Source organism: Notamacropus eugenii, chromosome 2 (genome assembly GCF_028372415.1).
Source record: "Notamacropus eugenii isolate mMacEug1 chromosome 2, mMacEug1.pri_v2, whole genome shotgun sequence".
NCBI lineage: Eukaryota > Metazoa > Chordata > Mammalia > Diprotodontia > Macropodidae > Notamacropus > Notamacropus eugenii.
In genome coordinates, this window is record NC_092873.1 from 120,325,475 (window position 1) to 120,346,464 (window position 20,990).

The window sequence follows — 20,990 nt, forward strand, 5'->3', positions numbered from 1 at the left end:
AGATACTTAATAAAATGCTTGTTGATTGATTGATGGCATTTGTATGAGGACTTAACATAGGAGGTGGGATGGTGGAGTGGAAAGCGTTATGGATCTAGGTTCAGAAGACCTGCATTCAAATTATATCTCTGCCATTTATGATCTCCATGAAAAGATCCTTTCTAGCTCTTGATCTATGATCTTATATAGCAGTATAATTATTCTTTTAAAAATTGAGAGTCCACTGTAAATATGTATAGATTTTGAGCTGAAAGGAATGATTTTGTTGTTTTTCAGTCATGTCCGACTCTTGGTGATCCCATTTAGGGTTTCTTGGCAAAGATACTGAAATGGCTTACAGTTTCCTTCTCCAGCTGATTTTACTGATCAGGAAACTGAGGGCAAACAGGGTTAAGTGACTTGTGTAAGATTACACAGCTAGGAAATGTCTGGGGCTAGATTTGAACTCAGATCCTTCTGATTCCACTTTATCAATCAACTACACCACCTAGCTGCCCTGAAAGGGATGACAAAGGCCATTTAGTTCTTTCTGCTTATTTTATAGGTAAGGAAACTGAGACTCTGAGAGACTAGGTGATTTGTTCAAGGTCCCAGAGATAGTGTGGTTGATCTGTTCTTCTGAATTCAAATTAAGTCCTCATTTTATTACGCCCCGCTGGTCATGATCACTGTGGAGTTGGGAACTAAATTTTATCACTTGTAGAAGACCATTCTATAAGATGTTTCCAATGATATGTTTTTGCTTGATATTTCCATAGCAAGTTACTATTGACCCTTTACTTGTGCTGGACCTATATTTTCAGACCTGATTGCAGTTCTTGGTTGAAGATCTATTACCAATCTTGATGTGCATCTGGCCTGTGATTTTTATTTTCAGAGAGCTATCTGGGGCACTGAGTTTGAATGACAAGCTCACCCACTCAGAAACTTACTTATTTTTTCAAACTTTATATACTATTTACCAGACTTTTACAGCTTCTATTGCAATGTTTCAACTATTCCTGAAGTTTTGTGGGCTTTTTGTACTTCATTTTCAATGATACTGGAAACAAAATCCCTCATTACCAAATAAATAAATAGAATCAGAATGATCCTCATATATTTAATTTGATTCTTATTGAAAATACCCTTAAGGATAACAAAGAAGCTACATACCACTGCATAAGTTTTTATTATGTAGTACCAGTCATATAAAAATAGACATTTTTGTGAAAATTTACCAATAAGTTAATTTTATTTCATGCATAACCATGTAACATTTTGGAAGGTCATTCGTAATTATCCTGGAGTTTGGTAAACTTTATTAATCTAGCAGAGACTTTATTCCTCTAAGCCTAGGCAGATTCAAAGAGGAAGTTACATGAATTAATTTAGTTATAGCTAGAAAAAAATAAATACATACAGTTGAAATTGCTTCAGTTTCTTCCATCTAGGCACTTTTCTGGGTTTTAAAGAAATAATTGTCCAGTACAGAAAGTAAAGAATTGATCTGTTTGTGTTTGCACATTTCTAGGGACTAATTTATTTACACTCATATTTACAAATGTGTTTGCTAGAATTAATTCACACAACTTTTACTATCATGCCTTACTTTTTATAACCTCAATCAGCTTGTCACATTCTACCACTTTCTAATCAGAACCTAAAATGAAATGACTCTGAAATCACTGATCATATCACAACTCACAACCATTCTTTAACACAGTAGAGGAAAAAACAAAACAAAACAAAACAGAAACACTACATTCAATGACTTTGGCCAACACCTTCCACTTCTTAAAAAAAATGGCTCAGCACCAAATTTTTCTCTTTCTCTTGGAATCCCATGTATCATCACCTTGTGCACATTCTGTTCTATTTGGTTAATGACATGTACCCATCTCATCTCCTTATTAGATTGTAAGATCCTTGAGGGTAAGGATTTAGCTTTATCTTTTCACACACCTAACCTTCAATATCCTCCCTCCTTCTGGCATCTCACTTACTTACATCCCCATAGTTTGGTTGCTTAATAAATTTTTATGGAATCCAGTTAGCCCAAGGAAAGTTCCTAGATATTAAATCGTATTACTATCAATGTATGGAATCCATTAGTTCCTTAATTCTGGTAATTTTCTATGCTTCAGGACAGTAGCTTCTCTCTTCCATTTCCCACCCAGTTAGAGAAAGGAGAGCTTGAATTTTATCCTTAGTAAGTCAAATAATAATGCTTTCTATGTACTTACTTAAATGGCCTTTCTAACATGAACTGCCAGTTTTCCTAAGATATAAGCAAGTATTTTTCATGAGGAAGAGTGAAAAGAAGTCCTTGACTGGTTGGCCCCTTAACATCTGACAACATAACTGAATGAAGGGTTAAGTCATAACGAAAATGAAGCAATTTTCAGTTGGGAAATTTTTAAAAAGAAAATAAAAGAACCTTCAAAGAGAACTTCTCAAATCATCCTGAAGAACATTGTCCCAAAACTGCGTAGTTTTTTTTTTCACTTATCACCTAATAAATAAAACACATACCTTTTTTGATCTATATCTCTGCATATCTTGCAAAAAACAGGTCAGAAAGAAGCAATGGCAAATGCTAACCTGCTTCCTCCTAAGGTGTTCTGTGTTATAGCTTTCAAAATCCGAACGTTCAATTTACGCAATTTCCTGCTTGCTTTGAGTGAATTAAGTCAGTTGTTACAGCATTCCAGTTCATAATTGTCTTGATTTCAGCAAGCTACTTGTTGAAGCAAGATACAGGATAATGATACACTGGGAAACAGCAAAGTGCAGCTATGGATGCTTTCTCAGTCTTCATACTGGCAATTTGTAAACTGGGAGATTAGTACTTTAATATGGCTTATCTAACTCAAATGTATCTCAATTTTCACCACAGAAACCAACTACCAGTTCTTTCCCACAAACTAATCCATTATCACACATTTACAGGTGAAAGAACTCCACTTTCACCATCTCTCCTTATCCCCTTCTAAGACACAGGCAACTTTACAAGACATGCCTCTTCTTTTATTACAAGCCCATGAAACTCTTTTGCATGCAAGGATCCTTACAAGTCAATGGGATCTGTCCCTGTTGGCATGAACTAGGGAATCCTCTAGCATGCCCACATTTAGCAGCTTTTTCTAACTTAACAAGAATGTTATCACCTTTGAATCTGTCAGCAGTACACTCAGGTTTTACTAAATACCTGTCATTGGATCCAGCAGAAATTCTAGGATAGACAATATAGTCTCCTCACAAAAACCATCATAGATTGTGTTGAAACAACATATTGGAAAAATGAAATCTATGGGCTGTATATATGGGAAACTGACCAAAAATATCTGAGTGAAGTACTTGTTTGTGATGCTAAATAAACATCACCAATATTTTTCAAGGAAAATACTTATGGTTCAACTTCCTTGAGCTCTGAGTGAGTTAGTGTTTGGGGGGATCACTGTAGTTCTAGTTATGCTTTTTATTCAAGGGGTGATCCTGAACATTTGTCAATAAATTCCAACCACTTGTTCAATCAGGCATTAGCTGACAAGAAGGATGGGAGTGGAAATTAGAGTGGAGATAGGGTATTTTTATCTCTAGAAGCTAGTACAGTGTCCTGGCATATAGTAGGGGCTTAATGAATGCTTGTTGACTTAGGAGATAGAGGTCAATTAGGATGGATTAGGATGAACTTGATAGGGCTCTCTTAAGAACCACCATATTATTGATTTCAGTTTCTTCCCTTCTAAGATCTTTTGAAGGGGCTATTTACGGAGATAGAGTCTAGGTAAGAAACCTGCAGATAGAGCTTTGGGATGCTTAATGACCCACTTGATTGACTGAATGATTGAAAAAGCATTGATCAAATATTCACTGTATGCCACGCACTGAGTTAAGTTCTAAGGGGTACAAATAGAAAAAGCTAGACAGCCCTTGTTCTCAAGGAGTTCCCATTCTGATGGAGGAAAACAACACATTGGGCAAAGTTTAGCAGCAGGGCAGATGACAAGACACAGTATTCCCAAGGGTGCAGTGACCAGGTTGGTGGCAATGCCTAGAGGTCCTTAGATTGAATTTTCATTTTGTTTTGTTTGGTTGCTTTGTCCTTATTCACATACAGCGATGGTCTGTCATTATGTAACTACCAAAAAATGATCATCAGTGATGTTTCCTTCCACGAAGTGAACTTAAGTCTATACAGCTAGGCATCTTGCAATGCTTTGAAATGATTTCTTCAGCAAAGGATGCACATAAAGATAGGGAAGACATATTTTCCAGTCTAATTTGTAAGATTGTGAGGCATTATACTGTAGTGGATAGAGAGCTGGCCTCGAAGCCAGGAATACTTGGGTACAAATGACACCTCTGAAACATTCTGGCTACGTGGCACTGGGTAAGTCACATATCCCCTCAGTTCTCCAGACAATTCTCTATGACTAGAAGTTGCAGGAAAGGGACCAACTTACAATGGTAGAGGAAATTTCCTTCTGGGGGAGCTTCCTATACCAATGAAATCCCATATTCACTATCTACCCCTAATTCAGAGAATCTCAAGTCTGTGTGTGTGTTTGTCCTTCATTGCTGAAGAAGACCATGCTATCAGAAAAATGATGACATGACTTGCACTTGACTTTGTTTTTGAGTGACTGAGGGTTAGAATCTCAAGTCTAGAACTGGAAGGAAGCCATCTAGTCCAATCCTGTCATTTTATAGAGGAGTAAGCTGAGTCCCACATAGGTTAACAGTCTTACCTAAAGGAAAGTCTTCTGACACTGGAGCTTGTGTTCCTTCCTCTGTACCACACTATTTCTGCATGTGGGAAGTATTTTACTCTTCTTTAACTGTGATCCAAGGAGGCACAGTGTATAGTTCACTGGAAGACCCGAGTTCAAATTCTTCCCCAGACATTTACTTTTTCTTGTGACCCTGAGCAAGTCCTTTTAACCTCTGTGAGCCATAGCTTCCTCATCTATACCGTGGAAATAACAATAACACTTACCTTAACGTTGCTGGGGGGATCAAATGAAAAACATGTAGAAAGCACTTTAAAACACTATGTAAATGCTAGATATCTTTACACAAATAATGATTTCCTGAAGCGTGTTCTGTCTTCTATGAGAATTCATGTACCCACAGTTCTCTTCACTGACCATTTATAAACTGCTGCTCAGGAACCACAGATGTGGAATGTCATTATTTTAATGTCCCATTGTGTCAGATTCTGCAGCATGCCGACCATTGTGCTAACTTCATAAAATCCCCATTTCCTCCACTGTTGCCATTACTGCTAAGAAGAGATGTTGATATAGGGGGAGCCATCTGTGATTTTAAAGCATTTTAGATACTGAACTTCCTCAACAGGCTTGACTCTTGTGTTGTTTTATAACTCAGCCCTGGCAGCCAAGTTGCCAAGGGAGCAGGGCTCTCTTTGAAGTCAAGGGGAATTATGTTTGGAGAGGTTTCCCAGGGCTGCTATATAGGAAGGGAGAACAAGAGCCAAGTATGCTTAGTTGGTGACATCCTTTCTGAATTTAGACATATTTTTAAAACCACTGACCCCTCTTCAGGCGTTATAATTAAATGCTGAGAGACTAGAATGCCATCAAGGGACAACATTATAAAATTGACCCATGAAAATGCAAAGTATAAATCTGCTTTCCCAGTTCAATGAAATTTTTAAGAAAACACCAAAAATGTCACAATTTCCAGCAATAATCCAATACAAGATGGACCAAGGGATGAATGAAAACACAATTATAATTTTTTCATATCTCACATTTTTTAACCCTTCAGATATCTCTTGTTTTTTTTTTTATTACGTACATCTCATAATTGATGAGAACACTTTCTTTCCAAATAATGAAAACAGAATTCTGAGCACATTCCAACCTGACCAATACGAAAATGTGTATCAACTGGCTACATTTATAAATAACATATCTATAATGCTAAAAAATCCTGTGGTAAAGATCTATAAGTGGTAAGTCAAGTTATATGAGTTGTGAAGCCTTGGCATTCCAGTGGACAGTAACATAGTAGACATGCTTTTTAAACCTTGTTCTGGGAGTACAGAAGCTTTGGCCTGTCTTTAATGGGCAGAATTCAAAAAGAATCATAGGATTCTTCATGGGGCCTTTATGGAAAATTAGTCACTTACCATTCCCTGAGAAGACTAGGGAATAATTATACTGGACAGAACTTCAGTCTAGTCTTATTTGGATCAGAGATGCACTCTAATGTTTCAGATTATAGACACTATCATCTATAATTATCATCCAGGATTATGAGTGGTCAATTTGCCTAAAAATAACTAGAGAGACTGCCTTCATAGTAAGAGGTTTAGGCTCAGCATTTATGACTCACTTGCCAAATTTTGTCTTGTGAATAAATAGAAAAATCTCTTGTTCTATAAATAGAGGTGTTGTGCAGTCCAAATCCTGGGGATGAGGACTGGATTTGTCATGTCATTGGTATAGGGAACTCGATGATAAGGAATATTTCTACCAATTCAAGTCAGTACCTTCTCTAGAACTTAAGACTTGGAGAGTGGACTAGAACACTGAGAATTTCATTGGCTTCCCCGTACTGACATACCTTTTATATTTCAGAGGTGAAACTTGAATCCAGGCTTTTCTGGGTCTAAGTCTGGCTCTCTAACCACTATGCAACCTTGTTTCTTTGACAAATTCATACTGAGGCATAACTGGCCCATGTTAGATTCTTTTCCTGAGAGCAGGTTTTGATAGTTGAGAAGAGATTATACTTGCCTGAATTAGGAAGGACAAAGTGATGCCATAGGCTACCCAGAAGGAGAAAAGAACTGGCAAATCCAGGAATATCAAAATCAAAACTTATCTATGATTTTGTCTGGGTTAGTCTCAATTAAGGATCCTTGTTCTTTTCCTTTCAGACCTCATTCTGAGGGATGGGTAATGGAGCCAACTCGTGTTTGCAAGTTTTTTACATGTAGACCACCTCAGGATACCCATTACTTAGCACTAACTAGGAAAATAAAATGACACTCTTAAATGATGACCAAGTTGCCTCAAGTCTTTCCAAAACTAGAGAGCTGGAAAGAGGATGATGGGAGGGGAGGTAAGGGGGCACATCAATTTTCCAAAAAAGAATGAACTTATAAATACCATATGCACAACTGAAATTGCTTAAAATGAAGGGAAAAAAATCCCAGAGTAACTTTTGAGCAGAAATGAATTCCTTGCTTCCATGGGAATTCTGTGGTTATAAGCATTTGTTTTCTATCTAATGTGCAACAAAGTATTGAGTGATAATGTAAAATACGCATAAACGAAGCATTTTAAAATATTTTAGAACTGGACCAATTCTATGCAACTATATGTGAGCAGAATTATTCTTAAACTTTAATGTAAAGTCAGAAATGAATTGGAAAATTCACAGTTCCAGAAAAAAGCAACAAATCAAGACATATCCGCCACCCGGTGGCCATTTTGGGAACTGCTGCCACTTTACTGCTTTGGCTGAAGCGCTAGTTTTTTGTTCAAATTCTAATTGTGAATGCTGTCCCGAGGCGAGTCACTACCGTAGATTAAGTGACTTTCGAGATTTTAAAATATCATGGCATGGAAGTTACATGTCGTTATTATGCATTGAATCGTAAGAGGGAAGGGAATGTCTTTGCATCTTTTTGAATTCCCAGAATTTAGCAGTGTCTAGCACATAGCAGGTGCTCATATATATATGTGTATATATATATATATATATATAATATATATATATTTTAATAGAATAGAACTGTATCTCGAATGAGATGACGTTTGTAAAGCGCATATCACAGCTCCTGGCACATAGTATGTGATTAATTGATGTTTATTGAATTGAATTGAATTTCAAATAAGATGATTTTTTAAAAAACGCATAGCGCAATGCCTGGCACATTGTAGGTGCTCATTCCCTTCCTCTTCATCTTAGGAAACTGAGACTCAGATCTCAGGTGAATTCAATGACTCGCCCAAGGTCATACAGGCAGGTAAGTGGCAAAGCTGGGTTGTGAACCCACTGGCCTGACTTAACCACTGCTCTGCCTCTGCCTCCAACTTGACTCACTATTATAGCTTAAAATGCAGTCATGGTAGGGGAAGTTTATACATTGTCCATTGTGGTTATTTTTTTTTTTTTTACAAAGTGGCCAAAGGGTTAATTACATAACTTTACAAATGTATTTTTTCTCTTCCTTCTCGCTACATTTAAATACTGACTGGTACAGAGGACACTGAGCTAGCCCTAGATTCCCGGGCCATATTGTTGGGCATAGAAATAGTACAGCACGATACTCCCACAGTTGCTTCTGGCAACTCGTCGTCCTCAATCCATTCATTAAGGTCGGGATTGAAGCACTGAATGCATTTCTTGTATTTCTTTTCTATTTCGTTCCATCCTCCCACCAAGTAAATCCTCCCATTGAGTGTCGAAGCCCCCGCTGTACTGACTCCCGTCTGAAGAGGAGCGACATAGCTCCACTGACTGGTATAAGGATTGTAGCACTCGACTGGGATCACGTCCACCCTTTCCCCTCTGGGCCCTACCTGGCTTCCCCCCATGACATAGACCCTCTCGCTGAGAGAGATGGCGCAGTGCCAGCCTCGTGGAGTGCTAAGGATAGACTTATCGTACCAGTCATCATTAGCAGGGTCATACATACACACTGAACGGGAATAGGCGCTATTGATGTAGCCTCCAGTCACTAGGATCTTGCCATCGACCACAGCACTAGCGTGGCAACACCTTGCCACCTCCAACGACTTCTTCATCTGCCACTGGTTGGTGGAAGGCACGTAGCATTCAATGGAAGACAGGCAGCCTTCGGAGTTGCGGCCGCCTATTGCAAAGAGGAGCCCGTTGAAAACGTTGAGGCTGAAATGGGTGCGTTTCTGATTCATGTTTGCCAGGTGTATCCAAGTGTTGAAACGGGGATCATATCTGAAAATGTTAAAGATGTCCTGTTACACTTCTCTGTTGTTCCTGAGGAATTTAAGCTAATTTTTGAACTTTTCTGAACTAAGCATGATAATATCCATGGAAAAGAGACTAGGGAAAGAGTTCATTGAGTAAGACTTCTTTCCTTCCTCCCACACCGTTAAGCAGAAATTGTGACGTCAGAAAATAACCAACAAGCAAAGAGAGTAAAACTTAACAACTACAAAAAATTCATAGAATTTAGAGCAGCAAGGTACCTTAGAGATAATGTAATTCAATCCTCTCCATTTTATAAATGAAGAAAGTGAAGCCTGAGAAGTTCACTTTCCTGAAGTCACAAATGTAGTAAGTTGTAGAACAGGGATTTGAACCCAAGACCCTCTGCTAGCTGAAGGAAACAGCAAACCACTCCAGTATCTTTGCAAAGAAAATCCCAAATGGGGTCACAAAGAGTCAGACACAATTAAAAACGGTCTTAACAACAACCTTTTACTACTGATTCAGTGCTTTATCCATTCCATCAATGACTAAGTACAAGACAGGCATTTTTGGGTTATACAACCCCGGACTTAGGGGTTTTACTCAGCAGATCTCTTTCCTCATTGATTACCAATGGAACCCTGCCCTCCTCTGGTCCACAGACACCTGGGAAAAGAGCTCCAATAAAAGTAGATGGCTGGTTCACCTTCACTTGCAGTGTCTGAAAATTCAGACTACTCAGGAGAGGGATGTTTGTGAGGTTTTGGGATGATATTGGATATTTATGGGTAGTGGAAAGAAGGGAGACAAATCTCCCACCTTCACTCTTAATCTTGTGTCCCCACAAACATCCACTCATCCATAGCTAATTATCAACACACACACCCCTATCTTCCATCAAGAGGAAAGACTGTTGTTTGGGGTGTATCATTTTTCCCTTTTAGGATTTCACATCTTTCCTATGCCCCTTACACTGCCCTGGTCTTTCAGTTAGTTTGATTTTGCTGCCTTAAACCTTAAAAAGAGAGAATTAAATGTTACTTCTTGTGTTCATTAGTATGTTCATTTTTATTTTAAGATATCTTTTCTAGTCATTTAACCAATGATTCTGAGGGGCAAATATATATGTAACTATTGAATAATATGCATCAGAAAAAGATAATAGTGTGAGACACCAAAACTCCCTTTTTTGAGACACCTCTGTAGAACTGGCTGGCACAAAATTAGTGTAGATGTAATAGAAATTACTTATTCACTTCCTAACATTCACCTTCTCTCCATACAATCTCATTATAAAGTCCTATAGACAAAGTACAAATGTTCATTAAAATAAGAAATACAGAGAAAGAACAAAAAGATTTTTTTCAAAGAGAATGGTTTCTTCTTTTGTAGTTGCTACCTACCATATAGGAAGGAGAACAGATCAGGAAAGATAATTCTTGTGTAAAAACTAGGCCTGAAGAGTAACTCATTGCCTCCAGTAGTTCAAGGAGATGATATTGGCGCTGTCCCTCACCACACCTTCTCCCTCCCCGATGGTGTCCCTCAACCCCAGTCCTACAAAACCAATGGGACCCCTAGGAGAACATCATGTTGGTTGAACCTCTGGGAAGCCACACAAACTTGCACAGTACAGTTAGGACCTGGGGATTCCTATTGCCTTAGAACCACACTGATATTCTGGGCCTAAAGTTACTGCCTATTCTCTCCCTTTACCTATTTGATACAATCTGTATTTGGCTTTGGAAGAACCTCCATTGGGGTGGTCACCAACAATCTCCAACGGCAAGGAGTCAGGTTATAAACGCTTCCAGCAAACACCAGCTGTCCCCAGGTAGGTATGTTCATTCCCTATGTGAAACACTCTTGAACTTGTTTCCTATATTGAACAGGGCAGACATTTGTGGAAACCCTTTCTTCCTCTCTTGCTTTACTTTTCTTTCAATGATTCCTATTGATTTTACAAAGCTACTACTGTTTACACATGATTTGCTGTACATAGGATTTAAATGAAAGGATGATGAAAAGACATTGTCTTTGCTCTCTCAGTAACCATGTAACTACAGTGACATTTGTGAAATAAGTGGAGGCCTCTAAAAGCATCTGTGCTCCCCCATATAGTTTTGCTACAATTTATTTATCTTTTCATATAAATATTAGAAATCAACTTGAATGTCAGTTAGTCCATCTCTTTTCCTTGTTATGAATCAACATTCAACAAGCATTTAGTAAACACCTACTGTGTGCTAGGCATTTTACTAGATGTTGGATGCATCAGTGATGTATCTGATGGAGTGAGAGGTTGTCACTTAAAACAACAACAATTATATTAAATTAATGATACATTAATGATAACGTATTAGTGAAAGTATTCGTCTCTGACTTTCCCAACAGAACCTACCTGTTCTATTAGCCCTGGACCAATTTCTTTCATTCTCTGATTCCATGGACTGAGGTAACCCAGGCATGGCTAGCATACTGCTATGTAAAGTCTATTTTTCTACAATATTAACCTTTTCAGTTCAAAAAGAGAGATCATTTACCTGCAGAAATTACTGACTGCATGCTTAGCTTGGTTCCTCGCGTCGTTCTGGTCTTCCCCACCAGCCACATACAGAAATCCATCCATCACAGTCACACATTGATTAAAACTCTTGGCAGGCATTTCAGTCAACTTGCTCCATCCATTCTCAGGGTCCCTATACAAGATATCTCTACTAAGAGACTTTTCAGTGAGGGCAGGCCGTCCTCCAACAGTGACTAAAACTCGAAAGCCGCCTCGGATTCTTGTACGCCTAGACTGCAATGTGTTTTGGTGGTAGGGAAGGAGGTGATAATTCATGGCATCCACAAGAAGCTTGTGACAATCTGCATCTTGCATCATTCTGGGTACAGACTGAACATAGTTGACTAGATCTTGAGCAGAGATGGTACCAAAGCGAATATTGCTCAAGAGATCAGCAGCATACTTCACTCTCTTTTGGTCGAATTCTAACCATTTTGTTGCTATCTGGAACGCAACTACTTCAGAAGGCAGTTGCAAGTCGTCATCCACCAGGAGTTCATTGATCTGCTCAAAAGTAAGTTTTAAGAACTGGTCAGTTTCTGAAAACTCGATGAAATTGTCCCGGATAAATTTCTGGGCGGCTGCTTTCGTGGTTTTTAGATTATAGGTTTCTGCTATGTTAGCGACATACATACAATTCTCAACACTGATTTCTCGTATTAGAAAGTCACTGCACATCTTCACAAGGGTGTGGATCTGGAGGTAGGCAGCAGCAGAAATGATGCTCCCTATTGTGTACAAAGAAAGAGTCAGCTTTCCAGTATAGGCATAAGCAATCACAGTAGCCAGGCCAAGTGGTGACACATCGTTGAGATCTACTCTTTGAGTGGCAGGGTCCTTCTTTAATATGTTGTAAAAATAGTCACTACAGGAGGCCATCACTGACTTGTGAACATTGAAGGATTTGGTTTTGGTGCCAATGACTAAGTCACAAAGGAAGTTCTCCTGTCTCATTTTGCTTAATCCTTCCAAGAGGTTGGGTCCATATGAGGCATCGGTCACTTCTGATGAGATACAATTCAATCCATTGCCTCCTTCTAGGAAACTGTTTAAAGCATTCAGTTTGCTGAGTGGGCTATCTTCCACAATTATCGTCATCTCGTTGACCTCTCCCTTGTTCTTTTTAACAGTCTTCTTTTTGGGCGCCATGACTGCAACAGGACGTCACAAGCAAGAGCTTGCTAAATAAACAAGCGAACAAAACACAAATACAATAAAATGCATGCATTCAGGTCCATAATAAAGACTTTCACTTTGAGATAATGAAATAGCAAGGTTCCTCCCTCCATTTTTTACTATGCTATATGCCAATTTATGAGTATTTGTGGTTTAAGTTTACAGATGTGCCTGGGTACCTAGGATGATTTGCAGGAACTATAAGTTTTGTATTGACTAGGAAGAGGTAGGAAGGTATATTTATATACAAACCCCATGTTTCCTTAAAGCATGGAGCTGAGAGACTCCCTTCTTATTGGAGGAACTTTTCTTTGAAGTACACCTTTAAGAAACCTGTACATAGATTCTAAAACATGGCAACATCACCCAGCATAGACTCAGATTGGGTAGATACTGGTGTTCACAGTTTAAAAGTATATTGGAGTCTTCTAAAAGAAATGGTTATTAGGAATACAAGAGACAGAGGAAAGACCGTACCTGCATTAGCACAGACAATAGAAGTGACTGTAATACCGAGAGAAGATAATGCTTTCTAGTTGCTGTGCCAAGAAAATAGCATTATCACTACCTCTGTTGCAAAAGATTCTTTTAATACCTTTCCAAGAGCTAACCTAACTGCATTAGGGAGACATAAGGGATGATCTGGAGTTAAATAGTTTCCTACAACTGTGCTGCTGATGGAGAATAAGTGTAATTAGTGCATTCTAAATTTCAGAGCAATTTAAGTTTCAGTGCCCTAGGTCAAAGCTCTAGTTTCCCCACTCCAATTATGGCCTACTTTTAGTCCCAACTCTTCCAGTAACTGTGTCTGTTACTGGTAAAAGCATTGTCTTGGCAGTCATTTGGGAATGGTTGCAGAGACCATTTAATACCAAATTCTTTATTAATACCATGCCATTCTCTTTCAATTAAGTGTTTTTGCTTTGAATTTAGATATTATCTGACTTGAGGAAGGATAGAGAGATATATCAGTGGGGGTTCAAAGCTACGAATTTTAATAGTAAACTATCCATGGATCATGAAACTAGGTATAGTTGAGAAGAGGGCCTGGGCTGCATGCCTGTGGGTGGATCAAATGAATTTAAGCATATAATTAAATTATATTCTACTTCAGTTAGAACTACTGACTGTTCTGATCTGCTGGCAAGATACCTGGCAGCAGTCACAGAAAAAGAGCAGTGGGTGTGTGGTGTATGTGAATGTGTGTGTATATGTGTGTGTGTGTGAGTGTGTGTGTGTGAGTGTGTGTGTATATGTGTGTGTGAGTGTGTTTGTGAGTATGTGTGTATGTGTGTGAGTGTGTGTATGTGTGTGTGTGACAGTGTGTGTGTGTTTGTGTGTACGTGTGTATACGTGTGTGACTAGTAGACTAATGAAGGCCATCTCTCAGGGTCGCTGCTTTTGGCCTCGACAGGGTGCGTTGGCTGCAGGGAGACAGATAATTGCTGTGATCTCTTAGTAATAAAATTCTATAATCACAATAACAGCTAATGTTTACATAGTACTTACCAGGCGTTATGCTAAGTGCTTTACCTTGGGAGGGAGGTACTATTATTATTCCCGTTTTTACAGATGAGGAAACTGAGGCAAACAGAGGCTCAGTGACTTCCCCAAAGTCCCACCGTTTAGAAGTATCTGAGGCTGGTTTTGAATTCAGGATTTCCTGACTCCAGTTCTAGCATTCTACCCACTGCACCATCTCGCTGCCCTTTTGAATTACAGAATCACAGATTTCAGATGACTATGCAGCTCCACCCTTGCCCCCAAAGTAAGCCCCATTACAACACATCCAATAAATGGTAGATCCAGCTCCTGAGTGAAGAGCTAGGATAAGGGGGAACCCACTGCCTCAAGGTAGCCCCTTCCACTTTGTGGCATCTCTAATCATTTAAGATTTTTTTTTTCTGTTATTGAGCCTAAATTTGTCTCTTTTTAACTTCTCATGGATTGTTCCTATCTCTGGTCCCTGGTATCAGACAGAGCAAGATTAATTATTAACATGGCAGCCCTTCAAATAAGTGAACATAGTTCTTGAATTCTTTTTCTTCTTTAGGTTAAAGACTCCCATTTCTTTCAGCTAATCTTCATATGGCAAAAATTAAGACTCTTTCCAATTTTGGTTGCTGTCCTTTGGATGCTCTCCAATTTATAAATGTCCTTTGCCCGTGACCCCTAGAATTGAACACAACAGTACAGATGTGGTCTGACTGGATCAGCATACAGCCACTGCCTCATTTCTGGGAGCTATTCATCTCAATGGAGTCCAAGCTCATAGTAACTTTTTGGGTAGTATTTATATTGACTCATTTTGAGCTTACGATCTACTAAAGTCCCAGATAATTTTCATATAAATTAATATTTTACCATGGCTCCACCATCTTCTATTTGCCGAGTCTATTTTTTGAACCCTAGTGTAAGAAATTTATCCCTTATTGAATTTCATTTAATTAGATTTAGCCCAGCGGTCTAGCTGGTCAAATGCTTTTCCATTCCTGTTCCTGGCTTTGGCATCCATTGTGTTGGCTCCCTGTACCAGCTGCTTCCTTCAAGCTTTGTATTTTCTGCACATTTGATACTCCCTCCATTCTGCCTCCAACCAAAATATTGATAAAAATGTTAAACAGCCTAGAGCCACACATCTCTGGTGCACTCTGCTGGACATTATATCCAGGATGTTTCTAAAGAAATTTGAATTTTGAGGATAGAAAAGTCATTGACTTTGGAGTCAGAATTCCTTTTCTACAACACTCTCCCTCTCTGGTCTTCAGTTTCTGTATGTGGAAAATGAAATCATTAAACCAGATGCTCTCTAAGGTCTAACTCTAATATACATGATCCTTTGATACTTAAAAAAATGAGCGTTACTGAGCAATTGTAATAATAGATAGGGCAATTCCAACTCCTCTCAATTTAACCATAAAACCACTATAATGCGATTGGATCTCTCTCATTTTCAGAGTATGCATTGAGGTTTTTAAAAAATTGTTATTATTATTTTTTGAGACTAGGTCTCCTAATCTCACCCAGTCTTGAAAATGTATTGCCCCTTCACCAGCCTGATCCCACTACTGATGATCAGGGAAGTTTTGATTTGCTCAGTTTACGACCTGTGCCAATTCACTGCCCACCCTCACCCTTTTTTAGGTGTCTAGTGGCCCTCTGCTCCCAGGACTTCATCATATTGGTCCTGGACTTAGTTCAGACACAGGATGGACTATAAACCCTACTGTAACTCACAACCCCCAAGCTCAACCAATTGACTAGCCACAGTGTCTCCAGCAGCAGGCATGAGCCACCAGGCTTGGTGAGGTACTTTGCTATTATTATTAAAAACTAGTGGTCTCCAAAGTAGAGATGGAGAGGGGAAGGGAATGGGACCTGAGGCTAGGGCCTTACTCCAAAGGGGAGTATTCAATTTAGTGGAGGGTAAGAAGACAGGTCATGCTTTCCTTTATAACCCACCCCTCTTCCCAACTTGCCTATGACTACAGAGGTGACTACAAATCTTAGTCAGGAATAATGAACATTTTAATTTAAAAATCAGTTTTATCCTCTATTGGGAAAGACTGCAGCAGAATTTCATTGCACTTAATATTCAATGTGAGAATGTGTTGATAAGTTAACCTAAATATTTTTCAAATAACAATAATAGAAAATCTGCTTTAAAAATTAATTCCAGCTATATTCTACTATAACAAAACCTACTTGGAGGCAGCTAGGTGATACAGGGGATAGAATACTAGACTAGGAGTTAGGAAGACCTGAGTTCAAATCCTCCCTCAGACACTTACTTGGCAATCTGACCTTTGGCATCCCACTAACCTCTCTCAGCTTCAGTTTCCTAAATCGTATAATAGGGAATGTTAATAGCATCTGCTGTGCAGGGTTGTTGTGAGGATCAGATGACTTATAAAACACTTTGTAAATCTTAATGTAGATGTTGCTCAGTTGTTTCTGACTCTTCATGACCCATATAGGGTTTTCTTGTCAAAGATACTGGAGTGGTTTGCCATTTCCTTCTCCAGCTCATTTGACAGATGAGGAAATATGAGCAAAAAGGGTAAAATGACTTGCCCAGGGTCACACAGGTACTGAGTGTCTGAGCCTGGATTTGAGCTCAGGCCTCTCTGACTCCAGGCCTAGCCCACTATCCACTGAGTCACCTAGCTGCTTCCATTATAGGTAATAGTATCCCCATTTTGTAGCTAAGAAAACTGAAGCTCAGATTGCTAAAAGCAACTTGCCCCATGACACTGGTAAGTGCTGGGGGTATGATATTCAAAGCAAAGACTTTCCTAACTCAAAGTCCAGTGTTCTTTTCACTACCTTTAAGAGATGTTGTCTAATTTTAAGCAGTCATTTGAAAATAGTAAAAGTTTGTAATCCTAAATCCTTGATTTGTCAGGATATCTCCAAGGCTTTGTAAAAGGATGACCCTTTGTCTGATTGATGTTTTAGAAAATATATTCATCCTAATTGTAAGCTAAGAGAATATAAGATGGCTTACATGGTGCTTTAAGGTTTGTACAGCACAAGTCACATTTCTATCCTTAGATCCTCACATTTCCCTGAGGAATAAATACTGCTATTAATCCCATTTTGTAGATGAGGAGGGCAGCTAGGTGGTGCAGTGCCTAGAACACCAGGCCTGGAGTTAGGAAGGCTTGAGTTCAAATTCAGCCTCAGACACTTGTAAGCTGTATGACCCTGGGCAAGTCACTTTACCCTGCTTACCTCAGTTTCCTCATCTGCAAAATGAGCTGGAGAGGGAAATTAAAAATTCCTCTAGTATCTCTGTCAAGAAAACCCCAATAGGGTCACAAAGAGTCAGACATGACTGAAATGACTCAACAACAACATAGATGAGGAAACTGAGGTCAAGATAGGTTACATGTCTCATGGCCAAACAGCTCATAAATGTGGTAGGATTTGAAACTAGGTTTTTCTGACTTCACAGTCAAGCCCTGCCATCTGTCATGCCATGCTACCTCATGATATACACTGATGAAGGAAAGGGAAAATAAGGGAAACATCACATGGGAGAGGTCTTAGGATGGGAAGTCTTTATAGGAGATACATGAAGGCTTGAAAGGAAAATAGTATTTCCCAGTATCATAGATTTTGAGATAGAAGAGACCTTAGAGACCATTAAGTAGTCGTCATCTTCTTCTTTGCAAATATTAAAAGTGCTACACAAATCGTAGTTTTCATGATTGTCATCTAAATATCTTATCAATTGCCAAATCTCATCAGTTCAACCTCCACAATACCTCTTACATCCACCCACTACCCTATACCCACACAAGCACCATCCCAGGTCAAGCCTTTATCACCTCTCACCTAAACCGGGGCAGCTCCTTATTTGGTCTCTCTTCTTTCTCATGTTTCTTCCCACTCTAAGCCATCTTCCTAGTTGCTGCAGAAGTGATTTTCTTAAAGTCCATTTCACTCCCCAACTCAGTAAACTCTAGTGGGTCTTGATTGATTCTAGGATCAATTATTATTTCATCTTTAGCTTATCCTTTTAAATTGAATATTTTTGTGTGTTTTATAATGTACATAATCATTAGCATAGTAGTATATATATATGATTTATAAGTCATCAAATATATGAAGTGAGTGCTCAAGAATCTTTAACTGATGGTATACATGGTCAAAAAAAATCACTGATACAGACAACAGGGGGAACTATGAGGTCTCAGGGAAAGGACTGGCAGAGGATGGATTTTATGAGGATGAGCAAGAGCCAATCCAGGAAAGATTGTGCAAGAGGCAAAGTTGGTTTTTGGCACCCTTCTATACTTCTCAGAGGGCTCTCTTTTCCTCATTAGCATCCACTCTTTGTGCTGTCACTTGATTGGCCAGATGTGGAGTCAGACAAACTGAAACCTGGGAAACACTTTAATTTAGAAAGGCCAAGGTCACCCACTGCATCCTGGGCATCGTCAGTTGTCTTGACCTTTGTCTTGTCACTGGACTTTGATGACTCTAGAGGAGAGATTGAGGCTGACTTTGGGTATCTCTGCTTCACTTAAATCCAATTCATGAACAAGGCAAGATGTCAGCCTTGTGATGTTACTGGTCCTCTTTGAAGGACAAAGAGGGAGAAGGAAAAGAAGGAGAAAGAGAAAGAGGAGGAGGAAGAGGAAGAGGAGGAAGAGGAGAAGGAGAAGAAGGAGGAGGAGGAGAGGAGGTGGAGGAGGAGAAGGAGAAGGAGAGGAGGAAGAAAAGAAGGAGAAGAAGGAGAAGGAGAAGGAGAAAGAGAAGGATGAGGAGGAGAAGGAGGAGGAGGAGGAGGACAACAACAACAACTGCCAAGAATCTCTGCTGAAACGTTGTGTTCTAAACTCCCCTCCTCAGCAGGGAGCCCATACTCCCACCCCTCTATCACCTCTTCCCCCAGTTAAAAATAACCTGCTCTGTGTTCCTTCTCTCAGCATCCTTCTAGAAGACTGGCTGGCTAATTTGATAAACTAATCCAGACTAAGGATTTGATGGTTATTTTATTAACCCCTTTAGATAAGTCCCCTTTTGAAATGCAGATTTATGAATTTATAAGTGACTCACAAAGAATCTCTTGACACAGTGGCTTGTGGGGAGATGTTTTAGGGCTAGGTGTGCTGCCTAGCATCTGGGCACTAGCTAGAGAGTAAAGTGGGTAGAGTGGCAGGACTGGCGTCAGGAAGACCTGAGTTCAAATCCATTCTCAGATACTTCTGATCTGTGTAACTCTGGGCAAGTCATTAAAAAAATTCTCTTTCCCTCAGTTTCCCTATTTGTAAAATGGGGATAATAATAGCACCTACCTTCCAGAGTTGTTGTGAGGATCAAATGAGATGATATATGTAAGTGCTTAATGAAGTGCTTGGCACGAAGGGTTACTCAAATGTTAGCTATTATCATTACCTATTCAATTGTCTGTATCAACTTTCTGTAAGATCAATCCTAGAGAGAGAAACTGATGGAATTCTTGCAATAAGAGCTTGTAAACTAGTTCATCAGTTGATTCAGTATCTTAAGACACACCCTTTAATTAGTCCATCCCATTTCTACCTGGATCAACCAGGAATAGTCAATTGTAACAACCTCTTGGCTTCCTAGTCATATGTAGAGATATTTTGGGGGCCCCTCATTTATTCCTCTCCCTTTACAATCTCCCTTTACTCCCCGGACAATCACACACACTCACACACACTCATAGGGCCTTAACTAGCTGTGTGAGGACAAGCAGGTCACTGAGTCACTGAGGTAGCTGAGCCTTAGTTTTCTCTTGAGGCTCAAAGAGGAAAATAAATGTAAAGTTTTTTACAAACTTTATCAGGGGTGAGGCCCTGTAGGTTCTCAAGTGTGGCGGTTTGACAGAATCCAAGGATCTGAGGAATATCTAGAGCCACAAGCCTCAAGGCCGCAGGTTCCCCACCCCTGCCTTAGGTAGTTAAAGTGTTTGTTAAGCCGTAAAGCAGAGATTGCAGGGGTCTGATGAGTAGCACACCAGGCCTGGAGAAAGGAAGACCTGAGTTCAAATATGACTTCAGATACTTCCTAGCTGAGTGACCCTGGGCAAGTCACTTTACCACAGTTTCCTCAACTGATAACTGGAATGGATTCATATAGGTGGCATGGAGGTCCAGTCTACTTTCTCTACTATTACTAACTATGCTGGGGTATTTGAGGAGAACAACCAGACTTGGAATCAGAGGATCAGAATTCACTCTTCCACTCATTGTCATTTTATTCAATCATTCTAGGCTTCAATGTCCTTATCTTTTAAATAAGAAGGTAATTAAAGAAAGTCAAATAAAGAGGTTCAAGATAAGACTTGAATCCTGAGTTCAAATCCAACTTCAGATATTCTGTGACCCTAGGTGAGTTACCTAACCTCTATCGGCCTTGGTTTCTTCTTCTGTAAAATGAGGAGAATAATGAAGGATAATAATAAGTAAAATAACAACCCAATTCCTAAGATTGTTGTGAAAATCAAATGAGATAATATTTGTAAAGAACATTACAGATTTTAAAGTGACATGTAAATGCCAGATATTAGCATTACAACACGTGTGACCCAGAACAAGTCACTTAACCCCAGTGAGCCTCAGTTCTCTCATCTGTAAAATAAGAGGGGTAGACACTAAGCTCCGTTTTAGCTCCAAATCTTGTAGATTTCCCTTCACTTGTTTATGGTATTTGTAGGAAAAGAGAAATGGTCTCTTCTCTAGTCATCACCATCTACCCTATAACCATTTTTGCCTCAGTACAAAATTTCCTGCATTGAGCCCCGATGCATGTTTTAATTCTTGGATGACTGCTACAGCCTTCTCTACTTTCCTCAGCAATT

General features: G+C 39.3%; 1 protein-coding gene across 7 annotated transcripts in view; it reads right to left on the reverse strand.

Annotated features, from left to right (window-relative positions):
* Positions 1–1,152: 1,152 nt before the first annotated feature.
* KLHL31 (kelch like family member 31) overlaps positions 1,153–20,990 on the reverse strand; it is a 97,589-nt gene continuing 77,751 nt past the window's right edge. For 4 of the 7 annotated variants that reach the window (XM_072642482.1, XM_072642481.1, XM_072642478.1 and 1 more), the window contains exons 2-3: positions 11,457–12,660; positions 1,153–8,937 (exon numbers count right to left, since the gene is read on the reverse strand). In XM_072642482.1, coding sequence (XP_072498583.1) covers positions 8,205–8,937; positions 11,457–12,628 — 1,905 coding nt within the window. In that variant the 5' untranslated portion in view covers positions 12,629–12,660 and the 3' untranslated portion in view covers positions 1,153–8,204. Of the gene's footprint in view, positions 8,938–11,456; positions 12,661–17,995; positions 18,143–20,990 lie in introns of all 7 variants that reach the window. The other 3 variants (XM_072642479.1, XM_072642480.1, XM_072642483.1) reach the window with 2 other exon arrangements.